The following is a 20,438-nucleotide window of genomic DNA, read 5'->3' on the forward strand; positions in this document are numbered from 1 at the left end:
CTCTCACAGTTGAAGTGTACCTCTGGTGCAAATTACTGACCTCTGTCATCATTTTAAGTGGGGGAACTTGCACAATCGGTGGCTGACTAAATACTTTTTTGCCCCACTGTACATCTGTGCGCTCTTCCCAGGGGTCAGAAACAGCAGAGCATAGAAAGACATCGCCTGGGTGTAAACCTGCAGAAATCATCTTTTGCCCATGAGATCTATTAGAAGAATTATCTATAGCTGAACCTGCTGTTCATTGGCCTGTGGTGACTTCCTAGAAGCTTCCTGTACCCCCCTGTAGGAGTGATGGGTGAAAACATAACAATCATTAAGATTGACCTCTGGGAAATATCTCCATCTTAATGATTTGCCTTTTAAACACCTCTCACATCATAATTGGAATCACATACAGAAGAGAAGCTTATTTTAAGTCTTTGTTCTCTTCATGTATGTGTGGAGTGGAAAAACCTCTGGGAACAAAATGCCCTTTTCTATTTCATCTTACAAACATGAAAGGCTGGTCTGATGACGGCAGCATTCCAGGTCGGAAAAGTCGCACCGCCCATGTTCCCTGGCTGTTATTCTGCTTGTGTACTTTTTAAGGCCATGAATCATTCCATAGTGGCCAGACTAATGAGCTCGGGCAAAAATACCAGCACACACACACACACACACACACACACACACACACACACACACACACACACACACACACACGTAAATGAAATGTATGTGCTAGTGTTTATTCAATTAAGCCAAATGGGTACTTTACAATCCAAAAAGTGTGCACGTGTGTATTCATTTGCATTCATTACAAAAGGTCAACACCTCGGCTACCTGAACAGCACATCAGCACGAGGTTTACCGATTGGTTCCCACTGAACCAGTGTTCAAGGACTAGTTAAGACTTTTGAGAAACAAGCTACTTATCATAAGAGCTAAAAATTGATAGGGTTGAGCTTAATTACTAAAATGAGGGTACAGGATCTATTCTTTTTTGACATTTCCATTCATTTATAAAGAAAACAATTAAAGCATGAGTCCAGCATTTTTCAAATCACAACATTAAAGGCTCAAACGATAAATTCTAACAGATTCAGTCCATGAACATTTCTTGCCATTTACCAAACCGTCACACTCACCTGGTCACATTTCTGATGGAAACTGGCTGACATCTCTAACAGCGTGCTACGTTCATCCAATGCGGCGGCGAACGCCTTCCACTCCTGCTCCAACTGACTTGAGATCTGCTTGATCTGCTGGGAAGCGTAGTGACCAGACTCCAGCAGCCGGTTCCCCACGGACATGATCCGGTTGATGTTGACGTACACATTCTGTACAGGACGATGAGGAAGAAAGGCGCGAAATGGCAGAATATTTTCAATCACTAATTCATAAAGAAGCAAAAACTTGGTCTAACATCCGAGGCCACAGGTACGTGCAGACGAGAGAGGAACTGAGAGGAGGAACCAAAAGAAGGTTTAAAGCGGTATATTATTGTGAGAATGGGTCGTTCTGCACATTGAGCATGTTTACTTCAGGTACTCAGGTATATTTTTAAGGTAAAGCTTCCACGATTACTCAATTTACATTATAACATCGGTATTAGGTCACACGGCTGCACATTACCCAGAAAATAATGCACATATTTTTGTGTTTTTATTTCTGAAATACCAATAAATAGTTTTTTTGTTTAAAAAAAGTATTTTTTTCCATATGCAAAAAAAGACAAAAAAGTGCCTTAGACGTGAAAACACGGTTAATACATCATCGTTTAATAAGTGAATAGGCCAGAGAAAATGGCAAACTGAGGAGCTTAAGACACTATTGGTCTGCTACTGTTTCTTTCTCATCCGTGAGCAGAAACCCTCAGCGGCTGGATTGATTCCTCGTCTCAGCAGTTTCATAATGGTTATGTAAGGCGGACTGTGGATAGAGAATAGGATTACTTAATACCTGGTTGTGTTGCTCCTAACATGGAGAAAATGTGCAAGCGCACGGAAGCGCAGGCTGCTCTAAACAAACACTCAAACCCAGCAGTAGAGCTTGACACTAAGTGCAATAACTATATTATTATACAGTGTAGGGCACCGACTTGAGTCCAAGTGGGAAGAAAAGCATTATCTCCTGCTGCGAATCAGTGTGTGTCTCACCATGCAGTTCATGGCGAAGTGGCTGTGCTGGGTTTGCAGCTCCACAGCATGGGGGTGGTTGTTGCCGATCTCTGTGTAGCCTGCCAGGAACAAACCCTTGTTGTGCATGATCCAGTCGAACATCTGAAGCATGACGACAAATACACACACAGAGAAAAAATATCAATAAAAAAAATGAAAGCACAGACACACAAGGGTTGGGTTCATTACTAACTCCTGCAGATTGTTGCAAGAACAGGCACAAACAGCTGGGACTGAGCCGTGTGGGCAAACCTGAGCGTGTTTGCTCACTGCTGCAGTGTTCGAACATCTATCCAGGCCAGCATACAGAGAAATGGACTGCCTCTATTAAGAGCATCCTCTCTGGCTCTCTTAGAGAACAACTTGTGGCCTATGGTGTCCTAGCAACAAGCTCCTACTACTGCAGTGTATCCAAGACTGCAGCTCGCTCTGTGTTGCTGCAACCTGCTATTTTATTCTACTCACTCCAACACAGATCTGTGCATTTCTCTCCCTGTCTCTTCTTATTTTGTGACGCAGCTGTCATCGCCCGAGCCGTCTGTGTGGCAGCCAGAGTAGGTGGCGGTGCACCCGAGTGAGCTAGCCTCCATCTTCCCGCCTCTCACGGTGGAGGAGGGCAAACCTGTTTAGTGTTTAAGATCCCGAGGGCTCGACTACAGTACACGAGGTCTTCGCAAACAGCATCAGTCGATGCTTCTCAGTGTGTGTAATTGCATTTTTTTTTAAATATGTATATTGGCATTTGTGTGCCCTGCAGTGATCACCAGCTCTGGTTATAGATTATCACTACATCACAGCTCACAGAGAACCAGCCACAGACCTTCTCTGCATCCTGCTCGAACAGGCGCAGCTGGAAACACTGATCCAGTTGGAGCTTGCGGACGTGCCACGCCTGGTGGAGGTGCTGCCGGGTGGAGTGCAGCTTGTCCAGCAGCTGGGTGATGCGCGGCACCAGGCCTTGGGTGTCCGCGTTGCACACTCCACTGCCGCTACTGCTGCTGCCGCCGCTGCTGCCATTGCGATTGGAGAAAGACTCGCTGCTCTGAATGCGCTGGAGCAATCTGGAAACAGATTTGATGTTTGCATTAACATCAAAGACTTTTTGCTACTGTTTCAGTCAAGCTAGCCTCCGTTGTTAACTGATAACCCCAAAAAGGAGAAAAAAAGGGGGGGGAAAGAGCACTGCCCAAACTCTTGATCACGCTCCAACCTGTTGCCCTGTCCATCTTTCATACAAATGATCTGGATTCACATACACAACCAGAACTAAGACTTAAAAACAGGCATTTCTGATACATTATATATGATATATAGAAAGATGCAAAACCACTGTTTTGTTTTTTTACCTTTGCCCTTCAGTGTCCAGTTCCTCTATAGGAGCTTTAATGACTTTCTTCTTCAGTGTGGCGTGCTCTTCTATCATCCGTCTGGCTCCTTCCAGGTCTTGGGGAAAGTCTTTCCTTGACACGGTTTCCTGCATCTCTTCTAGTCGAGCCAGCATTTGGGTAGCATGGCCAGAGAAATCCTCAAATGCTACACGCACCTGGACGGAAACACCAGCAAACAAAAAAAAACACTGAGTTATGGTGACCCACTTATGGGCAGTTTGGTTGACTGTCTTAAGAAGGAAACAATCAGATCAGAAAGAAGAATAATCCTGTGTCCACTTGTGTCTTAATCATCCGATTTGGACATCACTGGGGATTTGGGGGATCTTGGCACAGACAGTCTGAAGTGACAGGACGGCTGAGCTGATCGTACCTCTATCCACTCTTCGTGGTTGTAGTCCAGGCTGCCGTCAAAGTCTGCTGTCAGCTGAGAGGGGTCCACCACTTTCGTCAAGCCTTCGAGTGACACCATGGTGGTCTAGTGGAGCGAGAAGCAAAGAACGAGGGTTTAAAGGAGGGAGTTCAGGTGGACACTTGAGTGGTAAATGCTTCTAATCTTTCACCTTCTGCCGTGTTTCGTTGCTGAAAAGTACGATTTTTATTTACTCACAGAAAAGACAATGCGGAGATCGCGGAGCTTCTGCTGAAGGTCACATAGAGATGTGACCTTCAGCAGAAGCTCCGCGATTAATAACATTGAGATGCTGCTAATTTAAGAACACTTCTCCCCCATCTACCAAAGAGATCCTCCCCAAACCAAAATGTTGTCTTTGAGACTTCAAAACTCAGAACTAAACCTTTAACAGCCTGCCGCAACGTTTCTTTGCCTCCTTGATGTTAGACTTAAGTGAATTTCAAATCCCCAGCATGATATCAATTTCAGTGATACGCCGAGGAAAAGTCTCCCTGTGTTGCCTGTGTTTCCACCTCCGCACAAAACACCCCCACACACATGGCCAGAGATGGATGGAGTCGGAGCGATCGCTTGGATAGGCTTTGTGTAGGCCAAACAATGCAGAGATGCACTGTTGTCCTTGGGTAAAAAAGCACAGCGGCTCTTGCCAGGGAAAAATACTTATGCTGCCGCGTTCGCTATTGTACCGATTTGTACTCTGCTGAATGGAGCGATAGTCGGCCAGGGACGTTTGGGTAGCATTTTATGCTTGTGCTGAACTGTGCCATTTATCAACAATCGAACGGAAAAAAGAGAGATTGCGACCGGCTCTCTGAGCTTTGCTTTCTTTGTGTATGAACTGATGACAAAAAGGGAGGAACATGTCCTACTTCTGGTTTCTATTGCACAAAGCGAGAGAAAAATCCTTGATGCACACACTGAATGCTGGACGCTCACACACATACGCAACTGTAGTCCTAGCAACAGCCCTATATCAATTTTGCAAAACATAAACATAAAGCATGGACAGGGGGGATGAAGCCTGCACATGAATGCACATGCACGCTATCCAATCAATGCTTGTGCGGCATGACAGACCGGTGCATGGATAACTATAACGTTCCCTGTGGCTATTCTTCCTATCAAAAGATCAATATGATATAATGAGACTACAGTGAGGTCGTGTTCATACACGTGTGAGCAATCACAGTAAATTTCCACACTTGTGCGTAGGGATGGGTATTGATAAGATTTTAACGATTCCGATTCCATTTTCGATTCTGTTTAACGATTCGATTCTTTATCGATTCTCTTATCGATTCTTTTTTTTTTTTTTTTTTTTAAAAGGAGAACACTAAGGTCGATTAGCTCAGAGCTTTGTTTTATATCTTCTCTTTGAACAAGATAGAAATTTAGGAGTAACATGGCCTTACAAACCCAACAGTGAGATCTTGAGAGATCCAGCCTACGGCTCTTCAATGGGGTGTCACAGGGTCCCCAGGAAAAAAAAATTGTAAATGTAAAATAATAAAATAAATATTCTTGTGAGACATATCACATATTGACGGGGTCGGGTTATGTTAAAAAGTATAAATTGTTATACTTTGTTCATTGGTTCAAAGGTACCCCACGCTTCTTTTTTTGTTTGCTTGTTTGTTCTGGTGTATTTTTCATTTGAACTGTTACTCTGCCAGAGTACTCATATTTACAAGATGGCATTGAACGCCCCATTGGTGTATCAGGAAAACTATTTTGTACGTATGTTCCTTGAAGGGGATTGAAGTCGTTCTTTTTTCCACCGCAGCGAAGGGCTAGGAGTAGGAGAGGAGCTGCTGTATGTTTTTGTTATCGAATCGATCTGATTGTGAAATAAAGCATATGCAGTGAGAAAGCAACTCCAGGAGTCATCCCTGCCTTAAAGCTGCAACATTCTTCTGTAGCAATAACAAAGTATAACATAAATTGTTCTGTGGCAATTACACAAGAATATCCAGTAATGTCCCTGCCCACAATTAAACACATTCACTTACCAAAAATCGGGGGCATCTGCTGTGGCAAATGGGTGCAAGCCTTTGACCACAAACTTAGACACTGCTCGGTGACATTAGTCTATCCTGGCCTGAAAGGAGACGCTACCGGTAGACTGCAGCGAGAACTGTCAGCGAGCGCCAGCCAGACTCTGTCTGTCTCTCTCATCATGGTCACCTACATGTACAGTAATGGCAGGTCTTGTAATAAGGCAGATTGCGCTAACATAATATGCACTGTTAGTTGATTATTTACCTGCCGCATTAACGGGAGAGGACGTGCAAACGTTAGCGCTGCTGCTGGGTTGAGATTCACGAGTCCGGAGCGGAATTAAAAACGCGTGTCATCGCGTGTTTTGTGAGCAAATGCTTTTGCATATTCGTAGTGTTTCCTCCCTTAAATGAAATATCTACTTTGCAAGTTGCCCTGTTGTCATCGGTTCTCATAAAGTATAATCAAACTTTTGAGCGTTTGAGCCGCTTAGGCGCCGTGTTTCCTGCCAGGTAAATGACGCTCCGCAACGTGGTGACGTCATTCGGGGCGACTGGAATCGATAAGGGAATCGTTTGCAAAAATGGCAAACAATTCCAAGGAATTGAAACAGTGGGAACCGGTTCTCAACAAGAACCGGTTTTCGATACCCATCCCTACTTGTGCGTTCTCCTACGTAGCTATAATCAGAAGCTAGAGGGGAAAATTTCCACTCCGTATCAGAAAAACGCACTGCATAAAAAACCAATAAAGACAACACAGGAGCTTATGCCAACCCAAGTTTCACCACAACAAATGAGAGCTGATGATCATCGTAGTAAGCAAGGCTGGCTAATGACAGATCAAACAGGGGGAGGGGAATTGTTATTCCGCTCTCATCAGAAGACATTTACTACACAGGCTTGTAATCAGATGAAGTCGAGAGCTCCGCTGGTGCACATTTCAGTGTCGAGTTGATGACGACGAAATGGTCAGAGGGTAAAAAATAAGCCTGTTCGTGTGAACGCATCACTTAATTAGCTGTGAAAATGCCTTCTATCGCTTGACTGACAGCATAACGAATACTCGTCCTCGTGATCTGCAGCGAGCCGTTTTTGGGTTCGGTGTGATGAAATGTTTTTCCCTATGGCAGACAGCTGGCTGGTGGTGTACGCACCCAAAGCAGCGGGGAGAGGAAAATAATGAAATGTGCAGACAATGAGCAGCTCGGGGGTGTGGAGGGAGGGGCGGCGGCAGAGCGGTTGTTATCACAGCTCAGCTGACAGCAAATTGGAGGGAGGTGAGGGTGGGGGCTTTTTAAAATGCTTTTGTGACGAGTTCCTTTAAAATGCCAAATGTAAAACTGATACGCTTGACAACAGGCAGCTGTGAGATATATATGTTCACATATCAACTGCAACAGTTCCCTTAAATCAGGGATGTCAAACTCATTTTACATTGTGGGAAACGTACCGCCCACTCTGAGCTTCAGTGGGCCGGGCTGGTGTAAAGAAGTTATTTTAACATAAAAAGAAGTGCAAAATAACACATCTCTATGGCAGAAAACAGGAACTTTCTTACTTTTAATTGTTTACAACTTATTAACTTTGGTCTAGTATGAATGGTGATGGGGGAGGTCCTTATCAGCAGAAAAAAGCAACAAAATACAGTTAAAAGTCCAAAATTGATGCCCTCCTTCACACTTCCCAAAGTCAACCAGTGAGCCGGACTGGAGTCTTTGGCGATCTGGTCCGATTCTGGTCCCGCTCCCCTGAGCTTTATGTTTAACGCCCTCGTCCTAAACCTGCCTCGCTTTAAAGACCGATATAAATCGTTAGATAATAATTTTTAATCCTTCTGAGGATTAAGGTGATGTACACTGGATGAAAAAGGTACTTTCAGCATGTAGATGGATACTTTCATTTATCCGAGCTCAGAATCGGCAGTAGGAGTTCACCGGGCAAGGTCTGTGTCTCCAACCGTGGATCTTTTGGATGTAAGGTAAACGTTTAACCACTATGCTGTGGACACGACGATGACGACATAGAAACATCTGTTTATTTCACAGTGTTGCAAAACTGTGTACACCAGTGTTTATTTCATCATTTGGATGGATTGTTTTCCACTTTAAAATGCAAAATTTTAAATGTAGAACAAGTCCTTTGTATGTAGTCATTATATTATTTGACAGAAAATGTACTATACTGTTACTTTTAGCACAATCGGGGTATGAGATTTTGGTCATCCAGCCCTGCCACCTACTAAACCCTCTCGCTCTTATTTTGAAAGCTCAGTCTCTGCTAAACATCCAACACCTGCCGACAGTCAAACAGACTCAAACTCCACCAGCTTGGACTGCAGCTGGTGACGCCAGTCCTTGTTCTTTTGGGGCCACTTTAACCAGAACCTGCAGCAGGTGGAGGTCTGCTCCGTGCGCCGCTACGCCAAGCTCACCGACCGAGGCTGCACAGCAGAACGAGCATTAGCAGCTGCAGTCCAAGAAGGCGAGACTCCCTGGAGAGGCAGCTGATTATTGCGAATGTTATTGCTTATCGCATAACGTTTATTAGAGGGAGGGAAAAAAATGTAATGAAATTCTGGACAAATTCTGAGTGAGAATTTAGTTGACGGCAATATTGTTTCCCCCTGTTATTTATTATTCCCCTTTGCACCAGGGAAATAAAATAAATCTTCATTTAAAAAACAAAAAGAAAAAACAAATTAACCCGTTTTAAAGTCTTTAAGCTCTTGATTGATAAACTAGAGCAAAACTGATGCCACACACTCGATAACTACCATCTTGTTAGGTGATTTCAGTCAACATGGCTGATATCTGCTCATATTTGGATGATAAAGCGCCGCATCACCAGTGTGAATAGTACAACCCCTCCACAAACAGAGTCCGAGTCTTTAAATCTAACAGTGTTAAGATCACTGATTAATCTGGCAGTGCGAAACAAACCAGAACCTGTTATTTCAATGAAAATCACTGTCTGTTGCTTCTATTCACTCAACAGCTTCCAAAGCTATTTTTGAGTAAGACATCAAAATATTCTATCACTGCCTCGAACACTGGCTCAACATCCTACCTCGAATTCAAACTTGGAGCTGCCGAAGTTGGTCCTCTGCTTCTGCCAGAAGTTGTCCGGTTTGATGATGAGCGCGACGTGGATGCAGGACGGGAACGACTCCTGCAGGATCTTCAGCAGAGGCTTGATGCTGTCCCACTTGGAGCCACGCATGTCAACAATGACCGTGAAGCCATGTTTACACACCTCCTCGCTGGGATGGACAGAGGATGGAGGTCGGCGGGAGTGGGAGGAATTAAAGAGAAGAGATGGGGGGGTGGGCATGGGGTGGGTGTGGGGAAGGGGGCCAAGAGAGATTGGTGAGAGTTTAATCCGGAGAGAGAGAGATGACAGTCGTGGGAAAGGATGAAAGAGGGATGATGGAGAGGAAAGGACAGATGGAAGAAGGAAGAATAGAGAAGAAGAGGAAAGAGAACCAAAACAAACAGTGAGATGACGCATTTTCTATACTGTGAGAAGCCTACGCAGCAAATCCCACACACACACCCACGCACCCCTATGCACACACAGTCACACACACACACCCACACGTACGCAGAAACCTGCGACGAATGAATCACAAATGCATATATGCATACATATATATGTATATATATAAAAATACAGTTCAGTCCGTTTGTGCATCAGCAGCCTCTTCCCCCTGTGGTGCTCTGCTCTGACCATCATCATCTTTATTATCGCTGCACAAGCTTGCATACACGCACTGAAGCTGAAACCTGTCACAGTTATCTGACATGCCACAACAAACAGAATTTGTCTTTAGGATTCAGAATATTTTGCAGCTCATCTGCCATCTGTCCGTTTCCATGTCATTCCAACCACAACTACTTTATTCAATCCACAAACTCAGATCGCTGCGTTCCCTTCTAGTATGTCATCGTGTTGTTTAAAAAATAATAATAAAAAATACATCACTTTAAAATCTTTCCATCACTGAATCCCTAAATACCTCCATGCTTTCCCAAGCCTCTCTCCCTCCCTCTCTCGGTGGAACAGCTTGTCGCTACACACACACAGTGTGCAGCGATGTGCAGATGTTCCCTTTCACAAACACAGGGATGCCAAAAACCCCAAAGTTAAGAAAGATGTGCAAGATGTGACACGATGACGTGAGGTTTTCAAAGCCCGAAATTCAACTTGGAGTCTAATTTTAAAAAAGCAAAAAAAAAAGCAATGGAGGTGGAGGTGAGTGTAGATGAAGAGGGTGGATGCTTTTGAGAGATACGCAAGGAGGAGAAGAAGAAGCAGCATGCCGGGTCAAAAAAGGAAGGAGAAGGAGGCGGATGAGCGACGCTTTACCTGGGAGGTGAGGAGCTGCTCGCCTACAGGAACTGCTGCTGCACTGCCTCGGCTACTGCGACACTTTGTTTTGCTTTCATACACTCCCTCCCTCCCTCACACACACACCTCCTCACACATGCGCTCTCCATCTCTGTCAGCTTTAATCCTTCCACCCTCTGCCCATCTCAGCAGCCTCCTCTCTCTCTGTTTAAACCTCTTTCCTGTTTTTCCCTCTCCATTTCTTTTTCTGTTGCATGTCGCCTCTGTTAGCTCCAGGCTTCTCTTCTCTGTCTCAGCATCTCACCATCTTTAGAAGCGATTTCTGGCAGCCGAGAAGCTGCAGCAAGATAACTGCTCCTGAATTATTACGCTCTCCGTTCCTATCACATGCTCATCTCAGCCCTCTCACGTGTTCGCTTATAGAGCTTTGAGCACTTGCTGTGGGAGTTCATGTCATTCTGAGGCACTGCCACACACACCCACCCACACAAAATCACATGCAATGAAATAAGTAACCTGGGGATGCCGGCGAGGTAAGCGATCAGTCTCCTCAGGTCGTCTGTTCGTATTCTGTCGTGGTTGCTGCGTGATGGGAACGTTAACACAGGACCACCACGTCTGTCTCTGCCACCTGAGGTGATGCAGACACACACACACAGATAAAAATTGGAGTAAGAACAAGTGTGTATGTGGAGTTTTGCAGGTTTAGTGGTATCATTTGCACCACTGGAGCATAACAGAGATGATCGTAGGCAGTTAGCTAACCAAAAAATGAGCGACAGGCTAGATAAATGTGTGACCCCGAGGCCGCTGAACCGAATGCTTAAAAAAAAAGAAAAAAAAAAAACAGAAGTTTTTGGTTTTTTTTTTTTTTTTTTTAAAGGACAGGAGATAATTTAGACTGAAAGTGTTTTATCGTTGTCTCTCTGTACAGTCGAGCTGTGAAAAATGAAGTGGACCTGCTTGCAATGGGCTCGTGGCCACGCTACAGGCTGTTTGAGACTGCACGGCGGCACGGCAGCACTCACGTTAGCTGATGAGCAGCGCGTGCAGCAGTTCTTCACTGTAGTAGTGGTGGTGTGCTTACATTCACTAATTAAGAATAAACACAAAACACAGCTGGTGATGACAATGAAGTTAAGCTTTCATTTATGAGCAAAAAAGGGAAAAACTATCTTAACAGGATGAAGGTCACAGACGATAAGTGGACCTTTTATCTTTGACAGAGTCCTGTGCAGACCCTCAGTTCATCCACTGTCTGAAACAAAACATACAGAAATAACCCCTGACGCCCCTCTCTATGACCTCCATTACTCCTGATGAGCTACTAAACACATTTTGTTTTGTAAATGATCGTCACCATTAGGGCCAGAAAGGAGGAGAAAGCTTTACTTTGTGTTAAGTGAATCATGACACTGCGTTTCAAAACAAAGTTTCTTCAATTATCTGCACGATGGCTGAACAGACTGATTTCAGTCTATGTGCAGGCAGGAGGAAACTGTTTCTTCAAATATGAAGATTCCTTTGATTTTCAGTAAACAGAAAGGATGAGAGTGCGATGGCCAAGTGCAAACACCATCCAGGGCAGAAATGACTGAATTATACTGCTAACACAACATCTGTGCAGAGAGCCGAGAAGAACTCAGAGTGAAGTTAAAGATGAGCTCAGCTCAACACAGAGGCAGCGATGAGCAGTCCGGCTTGTAGCTTACATTTCTACCTGCACCTTTTTCTACAGCGCGATCACCGTGACGACTGCTCTAAAGCCTCTCTGGGCTGGTTCTCAACGCTGCTTTGTTTTATTGGCTTTGTGTTCGTAATTAATCGCTAGAAGAAAGATCTTGTGTGCGCACGTGTTAGTATAATGATTTATTTTAGGGTGTGAGACTGTAGCCTAAGCTTGGTAATTATGTGACAAAGCATTTCAGGCCATGCTGCTGAGTAATGTGAAAACAATGTAACGTCTATTATATCAAATGACTTTTTCCTGACAACGTTTAAGTAAGGCAATGCACTGCTTTAGAAACAAAGTAGCGAGTCGTTTGTGACACACCATTTTTGTGCACGGCCCAACATTGCTTGTAAATGGCTACATGGTAGCATTTAAATGTGCAGTGTTCAGGTTCTCAGTTAGTCGCCCCTTCTGAGTCACATCTTCTAAACATCAAGATGGTAACGCTGGTGGCTACATCCATCTTCTATGTACAGTCTATTCGCATAGCCATAGCTACGTGCCTGACCTCACCTGATGTCACAGAGCCCAATGTTAAAAAAACAAAACAACTACTGTCTGAATTGAAGCATGTAGAGCAGTCTGAAAGGGTTTTGTTTAGACTGAGCATTTTCTGAATATTATTAAAGCCATATCTAATATTAACACTGCACTATAACAGAATACGACACAACAAGGAGAAGCAGAGTCTGTTCCTTTAAAAGAACAGAAAAGATAAAGAAATAAATCAAACATGTATATATGATTGGCTCTCTCCAAACAGCAAGCAAGCCAAATGCATACATTTTGTTATGCAGAAACTGTGCACTGTTTTTTTGTACATGGTGTTTGAATTCTGCAGTGTTTGTTTGTGATATTTTGTGGTCTTTTAAAGGATTTTTCAGACCTTTTATCTTCTCTGCAGTCATATTTTGTGCTGTAATAATATTTTGCTCCTAGTTTCTGGCCACTTGCAGAAGAAGAAGGCTGCTTCGCTCACGTGGGAACTCATAAACACAGGCCCTCTCTGCTCAGCCCGCAAATTAGTGAGTTCAGTCAGGTTGCTGTGCGCCTGTAGGCTTGACCCTGCCGCTCAGAGGAGAAAATCAAACGCTCACGTGGCAACAGACAAACATGAGAGAGGGCGAACATGGCCGATTTATTAAGGGGCCAAATTGGGGATAATAGGCTTAGCTTATTTACCCTGCTTTTCACTAGCGGTCCCTCCTCTACCTTCATTTCAAAGCCAATTATTCCACCAGTGTCCACTATGGGAAGCTGGCAGTAAGTCATCTCCATGGCAACGCTGCCCTGACTCTCCTTCTCTCAATTTCGCTGTTTGTCAGAGTCCTTTTCCTCGTCATTGTGTTTCTAACTGTGACCTTCTCTGCCAGCGCACGACGCACACACCGATTTCACTTTATTATTCCATTTGGCTCTTTGGAGATCTGAGTGCTTGCATTTGCACGAATACGCACAAACGTAACAGTAACACACACGCACTCAAAAAAAAATGCTTTTGTGTGTTGTGCAAATAATCCTGCTGGATGTTCTTGGCAATCCGCATCTCCAGCTCAGCCTCCTGTGAGTTTTCTCTGGCACCACTCGAGTGTGTGAGTGCGAGTGTGTGTCGGACGTGGTTGCTGTAGCTCTCTACGCTAACTGTCCTGCTGATGACGGTCAAACAACAGATATCTGTGTGCATGTCAGCATGTGTGCTGTGTGTCAACTGGGTGTACATGCGTGTGCTTAAAGACAGGTCAAGAGCCAAGTGTCTGGGCCTCAGCCTGACCCCTGCACAGCTTGTTACTGTGTGCGTGTCTGTGCGCAAGAAAAAGAGGAAGTCAAAAGTACAGCTTACTACCTAGCAACTGTCTGTGTGTGTGTGTATACAAACTAAGTAGTACAAAGTATACATCAGGCTCTATTAGCTTTATTTGCCATGATCAGACAGCAGGGGGTGGTACATTTTTGAGACCAGACAAACACACATAACCTTACCTGACAGAAAGGCAACCTTCTCTTTGAGGATGGGAAGCACCTCCATCGCTCTCATCTCCTCATTTCTCCTGAAACCTGTGAAGAGACGAGGAAAGAAAACATGGGGTTTGAATACAAGAACGAAATTTAAAAAAGCTTTTCCCTTTTTCCCCGTTCTTGTGCAGTTGAAGAGCCCAGATTATTTGGGACAGAGCAGATTTTGTCTAGTTGTAATCTGGTGATCTGCAGCTTTTAAAACTCAGCGTGTTCAGTCCCAGTTTTGGATTGCTTGCATCAAGAGGAAAAAGTCTGTAAGATTCCCGCTCTCACGCTCACACATACACACAATGAGACAGCGGTCAGAAACAGTAATGGTGAGACTGTGAGGCCAGACGCAGAGCTGCTAAAGCTCTTAGTGTAGCAGAGGTGAAACGGGGTAAAGAAACATTAAATGTCACAGGCCACTTTAGCTCCCATCAGCTAGAGTAATAATAAAATGTCGCATTTATTGAAAAAGACTCTGAGTAGCTGGTGAATTTTCACATCTACCAAACATTGAGTGGTGGAAACGCTTGGACTATGAAGATTAAACATAAAGGAACCTTTAACTAAACTTTGCTCTGCAGTGTAGCGATTAACATATTCACCTGACATGTAAAAATAAGAGCTTCCCAGTTAGAGAGCACAGCAGACACACATACATAGTTCGTCCCACCCCTGGGTAAGAGAGTCACTGAAAGCATATGTACTGTGTTCACAGTGAAAGCAACGTGGCGACCACAGCGGAGCATCCACAGGCGACCAGAGACAAACTTTTCTCAACTTCCAGGTGAGCGACTGATGCAACGACCAATGAGAATGGCGAATACGGTTCGCATAAAAGTTTTGAATGTTTTACTCATTTATATACAGGCTTTGCAAATAACGGCTCACATACCAGGGCAGAGCTATTACCATGATGGTTACCACGTGGTGACACGGACTTTGATCCTGTTTTTCCAGAGTTGTTTTATAACAACTCTAATTATTCAATTCAATAAGAATATCTTCTATGTCCACGTCACTCTGTAATCACTGCAACTTTGATTGCAAGCAGATTGTGTTGGAGGTAACGAAAATGAACAAGCGGCACTCTGAAAGCGCGAGGCAGCTGGGCAGCATTTACTTTTAAGGGATTAGTGTTGGAATTTTTACATATTCGTTTTGCTTTCTTTGTCCTTTGTAAATGTACAGGTAAGATAGTCCAGCACAGAAGCTCAGACACAGCTATACAGAGGGTGATGTTGCAACTGATTAAAGCTGTTATAGCTCAAGATTCCTGTCTAACTTAAGAATTATAAAGTAGTGTGCTGTGTTTTTATTGGACAGTCATAATGGCACCAAGCGGACCAATCATAGTCGTCACAGTCTACACTGTACTATATATCAACAGATGACTATAACACATGAAGTCTACGGATTGCCAAATTGACTGCATTTTATTCACCTTGCAGGACTATAAAAGTCAGCACCAAAGTGCACAGCAGTCTATCAAATATCTATAAATGTCAACCTCATTGTGGTTTTAGGGGTCGTCAGGTCATTACGACTGACCTTCTAGAAAAGGTGGCTGACAAAATGTTGGAATGGCAGGCAAGAGACAAACACTGTTAACCATAAAGCCACAAAACAAATGATTCTGCTACATAAGTAACAAAGCCTGCCTCCTTATTAGCCCAACACAACTGTGTGTTTTAATACCACAAGCACTTCTGTCTCTGCGACTGCAACCCATAAATCCCGGGCAACTCCAACTGACTGTCAGCAACGAATGTAGAAAGCATCTCGACTTTCCTAATTCCCCTTCCTCTATCTGAGGAAAACATGATGATTTCTAAATGGCACGGTTATTGAAGGCCATCGAGCTGTCAGCCACAAAACATGAATATAAATAAAGTTACCTTCACCGCTTCCTCTCTCAGTCTCCCAATGACTGACATTTTCCTATAAATAGTACTTGCTTGTATTCACTGATGAATCACACAATGGTGGCTGACCCTTTGGTTTCCTCATGAAAGCATAAACTTTCTCTTCATCGCGGCTTCTCCGATACTGCCGGAAAAACTCCTCTGGTGTAGACCATAACGACTGATGTGTTTTACATACTGGTTTGTCTAGAATAGATAATGAGAATAAACTGGAGAGAAACCCTACAGTGATAATGTGGGCTGTAAACTGTCGCCATGGAAATGTCAAGCTGAACCTCATGGGTGTGACGGTGTCAAACAAGAGACACCTTGCCGGAAGAGAGTGAACAGCTGGACGGGGATAGTCAATAAGAGCAAACCTTTTCAAGCAACTCCTGTAAACACAGAAATCCCTGAAGTGATTAAACCCACGGCCTTAAAACACACACACAAACACACACAGGCAGAATAAGCCCCAATTTTGTCCTTCAGACAGAGCAGAGGTCTAGTTTATATGACTGATGGCCCAGACGAGTTATATTTCCCATGTGAATCTTTTTCTCTTATTCTCTCCTTGACACTCTGTGTCCCGCTGACGTTTGCCTCCTTTTTATTGTCAACCTGGGTGTCAGAGTCATGCCTGATTTATTTTACTGAGTTAAACCTTCAGTGTGTGTAATGGTGTACATCTATCCCCTTATGGGCGATTCCAGAAATATAACTCCACAGCATGGCAGCAGGTAGGTGTTTGGCAGTAATATGCACTGTAAACACAGTGTATGGATTAGCACAAAGATAATACAGTGCTGTGCAAAAATCTTGAGCCACTCTCCACTCTTACATTTTGCTAGGAAAGTGGGAAATAGGTACACAGAGTTATTGTAACATGACTGATGGTGCTCCTTTGTGTGTTATCCTGTCCAGGTAAGCTTCTACTGCCCTGGCAGTGTGTTTGGGATCATTATCAGGGTAAAGAATGAAGCTGCTGCCAATCAGATGCAACCAGATATTATCGCAAGGTGGATTAAAATCTGATGGTACTTTTCTGCATCCATACTTCCATCAATTTTGACAAGATTTCCAACACCACTGGCTGAAAACCACTGTTCAGCCAAGTTCTTTTCCAATTCTGTATACCTTCTCCCTGTTTCCCTTCCTTAAGAATAGCTTCTTGAATAGCTTCCTAATCCAGAATTGTATTCAACATACTCCTCCTCGCATACAAGGTCTTGAACAATCTTATCTTAATGACCTTATAATACCGCATCACCCCATTACACTACTTCACTCTCGGACTGCGGGCTTACTCTGTGTTCCTAGAGTATTTAAAAGAAGAAAGCTGGAGGCAGAGCCTTCAGCCTCTTCTGTGGAACTGGCTTCCAGCTTGGGTTTGGGAGACAGACACTATCTCTACTTTTAAAATCAGGCTTAAAACTTTCCTTTTTGCTAAAGTATATAGTTAGGGTTAGATCAGGTGACCTTGAATCCTCCCTTAGTTATGCTGCAATAGGTATAGGCTGCTGGGCCTATACCTATTGCACTGAGTATTTCTTTTTCAGTCACATTTCTCACTCACTCTGTGTTAACTGACCTCTGCATTGAATCTTTACTTCTTATCAATCACTGGCTCTCTTCCACAGCGTGTCTTTTATCCTGTCTAACCAGCCGCCCCTCTCTGAGCCTGGTTGTGCTGGAGGTTTCTTCCTTTTAAAAGGGAGTTTTTCCTTCCTACTGTTGCCAAAGTGCTTGCTCATAGGGGTCATATGATTGTTGGGTTTTGCTCTGCATGTATTGAAGGGTCTACCTTACAATATAAAGCACCTTGAGGCGACTGTTGTTGTGATTTGATGCTGTATAAATAAAACTGAACTGAATTGACAGCCACCCTTCCACTGTGATCATTTCTGATGAGGTTTCAGTGAATAAAAGATGGGTCAACTGAAGGGCCACATGGTTTTCCCTGGATATTCCCACTTCTGTTACCCTCCATTTTTCCAGGCCCTGCAGGACACACTCCACACCATGCAGAGATTTGCCAAGTTTTAGGAACTCTTTGGGAATCACCACGTTGGTGCAAAAATGTGATTTCATTATTTATCATAGATTCAGTTAAAAACAAAAAACAAAACAGGCTGCTAATAAAAAACTGCCTAAAGATACGAACTCCAGATATCGACAGACTAAAGTGAGAAAGCAGCCGATGTCCAAGAAAACCTTAAAGCCTTGTTCAAACCCACTTTAAATAAAGCAAAACAAAGACTGGCTTCTTGGAAGGAAAATATAAAGAAATAATGGATTTTTTCACGTACACTACCTCCATGACAGAAAATGTAACAAGCAGTTACTGTATTTAGCTCATTATTGTGCAGTAAGTGTGTAGACACACACCATTGGTATTATTTCCATAGTTCTGGCAATTTTAAGTCTTGTCTCCTTCTGAGAGTTCAGTTACATTAATCATTTTCCAAGATTTATCAGCTCCAAATCCAGCTCAGCTTCGTGATGACAGAGCTAACGTAAATAATAACACTACCCGCTGCAGAGGAAATTGAACGCAGTACTACAAATTAAACTCAAGAGCCCTACGCTGCGTCCTCTCAAGCACCTTCAATACGTGTACCTTCAATAAGATTAAATAATAAACAAACGCTCAGAAACACACCCCTCTCGGGCACTGAAGTGTTTTTGAAATTGCACTCCAGTCTCTGGTCTCTGCATGGCGTCGTATTTACGACTGTATGCTAATGAGATGCTAATTCATTCCTGCCACCGGAGGAGATGGATGAGAATCAGGACTTGTCTCTATTTTTACTATTCTTCTCTCCTCTCATTTGTCTCCTTCCCTCCCTCAGGGTGCCACAAAAAACAAATTAGCATGATCAACTACATTTCCCACTGCGCTTCTGTAGAGAATGAGCTTGTAGCTCTTTATAGATGAAGCATGAGAGGAGGGGAGTGCAGACAGAGAGCGCTTGCTCTGGCTCTATTTCTGGGAGCTGCACATGGTCCAGATCCGCTCTCTGAGGAGACGGAGAGCGCTGGGGGAGTCAAACTGGGTTGAATCTCAGGATTATTTATTGATCGCTGCGTTTCAAATTTGACTTCATCAAACTTAAAAAGACGTAAGCTTGGGTTGTCCGAGCAACACTTAAAGCCAAAAAAGGGATGGTTCCAAAATGTCAAAGAGGCATTCATCTGTCACGTTTGAGAAGCTGCAGCCAGTGAGACATTCACAGTTATTCTGTGGCAGACTGGAGACCTGTGCAGGCTACACCCTGCCTCACCCTACGACAGCTGGGAAAGGCTCACCCCCACCTCTCTCCATATGATCCTGCTGCATCGGCAGCTTTACCTTTAAGTCTCTTTATGAAAAATTAGGACACAAGGTATTAGGAATCGCTAAATGTGCTATCAATATGGGTAAAAGTTAGCCTATTTTTCTCATCTGTCACAGACGGTATGTTCCAACAACACACCGTCATAACAAACAGTGATGTTTTCTACCCTTAACTCTCTATAATGTGAGTGAGAGTGGCTCACTCCAACATGGTCCTCTCAGGCACAAAGCTTTGGCCTACCGACCTGCTGATCACAGCTTCCGTTTACAACGAGCAGCCAATCAGAAGAAAGACGTCTTAAAGTCATGGGGAAGGGAGCTAAGGCAGCTTGTTTCAGGCAGAGGAACTGAGAAGCTGCAGAGGGCCCAAGTAAAAGATAAACAGGGATTGTTTTGTTTGTTAACTCATGTAAAGCTAGTGTAGTGGAGTTAGAACTGAAAAAAGTCACTTAAAAAATGTTTATACTTCTTCTAGGTGTTTTTAATGTTACATTGAGTGATTAACACATTAGCAAGAAATGAAACACCTATTCAAGGTATATTTATTGTAAACACCGATAACAATTGTGAGCATTTACTTGTTTTGACTTACATGACAAGGTTTGGTTGGATTTTAGAAAACTGGGATAAATGCTTTTCATATTCTAGACAAAGAGGTGTGAAACATGTGACCTGGGAGCCAGAATTGGCCCAGTAGTGACTTCAGAAAAACTGAGCTGTGCTATTTAAAAAAAAAACAAAAAAACAAATTTTTTTCTTATACAAGGATAACTCAGGAATTAAAAGTGTCTAAATGTCTTTACATTGACAGAAGGCAGAGTTTCACCAGTTCGATCTATCCTATGAGCTATATGTGCCGTACGTCCCCTTTGATTGAAGATGAGTTTGACATCACTGATCTAGACCAGCTATGAAAATGATCATACTTTCTATGAATTACAACCTTACGCGACACATACAACTGCTTTGGAACAGATTGTCTAATGCTGTGGTCATCATGTGACAATACGGCCATTAAATTACAAGAAAGCTGCTTTTGTAGCAGCTGCCTACACGCTGCTCCCTGAACATTACCTCGCAGCTTAGCTCGAGCGTGATGTTTATCGGCGCCACTTATTTACAGCAGCGATGCCAAGCTAAATGCTCAAGAAG

The 20,438-nt window shown here is 43.5% G+C and overlaps 1 protein-coding gene and 1 long non-coding RNA gene across 17 annotated transcripts in view; both read right to left on the minus strand.

The window, feature by feature from the left end:
- Positions 1–20,438, minus strand: part of LOC309698320 (triple functional domain protein) — an 80,669-nt gene that overhangs the window by 30,787 nt on the left and 29,444 nt on the right. For 15 of the 16 annotated variants that reach the window (XM_082520655.1, XM_082520651.1, XM_082520649.1 and 12 more), the window contains 8 exons: positions 14,025–14,099; positions 10,829–10,943; positions 9,032–9,224; positions 3,924–4,028; positions 3,509–3,705; positions 2,983–3,223; positions 2,142–2,264; positions 1,131–1,322 (listed from right to left, as the gene is read on the minus strand). In XM_082520655.1, coding sequence (XP_082376781.1) covers positions 1,131–1,322; positions 2,142–2,264; positions 2,983–3,223; positions 3,509–3,705; positions 3,924–4,028; positions 9,032–9,224; positions 10,829–10,943; positions 14,025–14,099 — 1,241 coding nt within the window. Of the gene's footprint in view, positions 1–1,130; positions 1,323–2,141; positions 2,265–2,982; positions 3,224–3,508; positions 3,706–3,923; positions 4,029–9,031; positions 9,225–10,330; positions 10,437–10,828; positions 10,944–14,024; positions 14,100–20,438 lie in introns of those variants that run through there. The other variant, XM_082520653.1, reaches the window with a different exon arrangement.
- On the minus strand, positions 5,797–6,625 carry LOC309698321. Its single transcript, XR_014274063.1, has 2 exons — positions 6,228–6,625; positions 5,797–6,149 (listed from the first exon to the last, which is right to left on the minus strand). It is a non-coding gene; the product is annotated as an uncharacterized lncRNA (long non-coding RNA).

This window comes from Aulonocara stuartgranti, assembly GCF_965226115.1.
Source record: "Aulonocara stuartgranti genome assembly, chromosome: 22".
NCBI lineage: Eukaryota > Metazoa > Chordata > Actinopteri > Cichliformes > Cichlidae > Aulonocara > Aulonocara stuartgranti.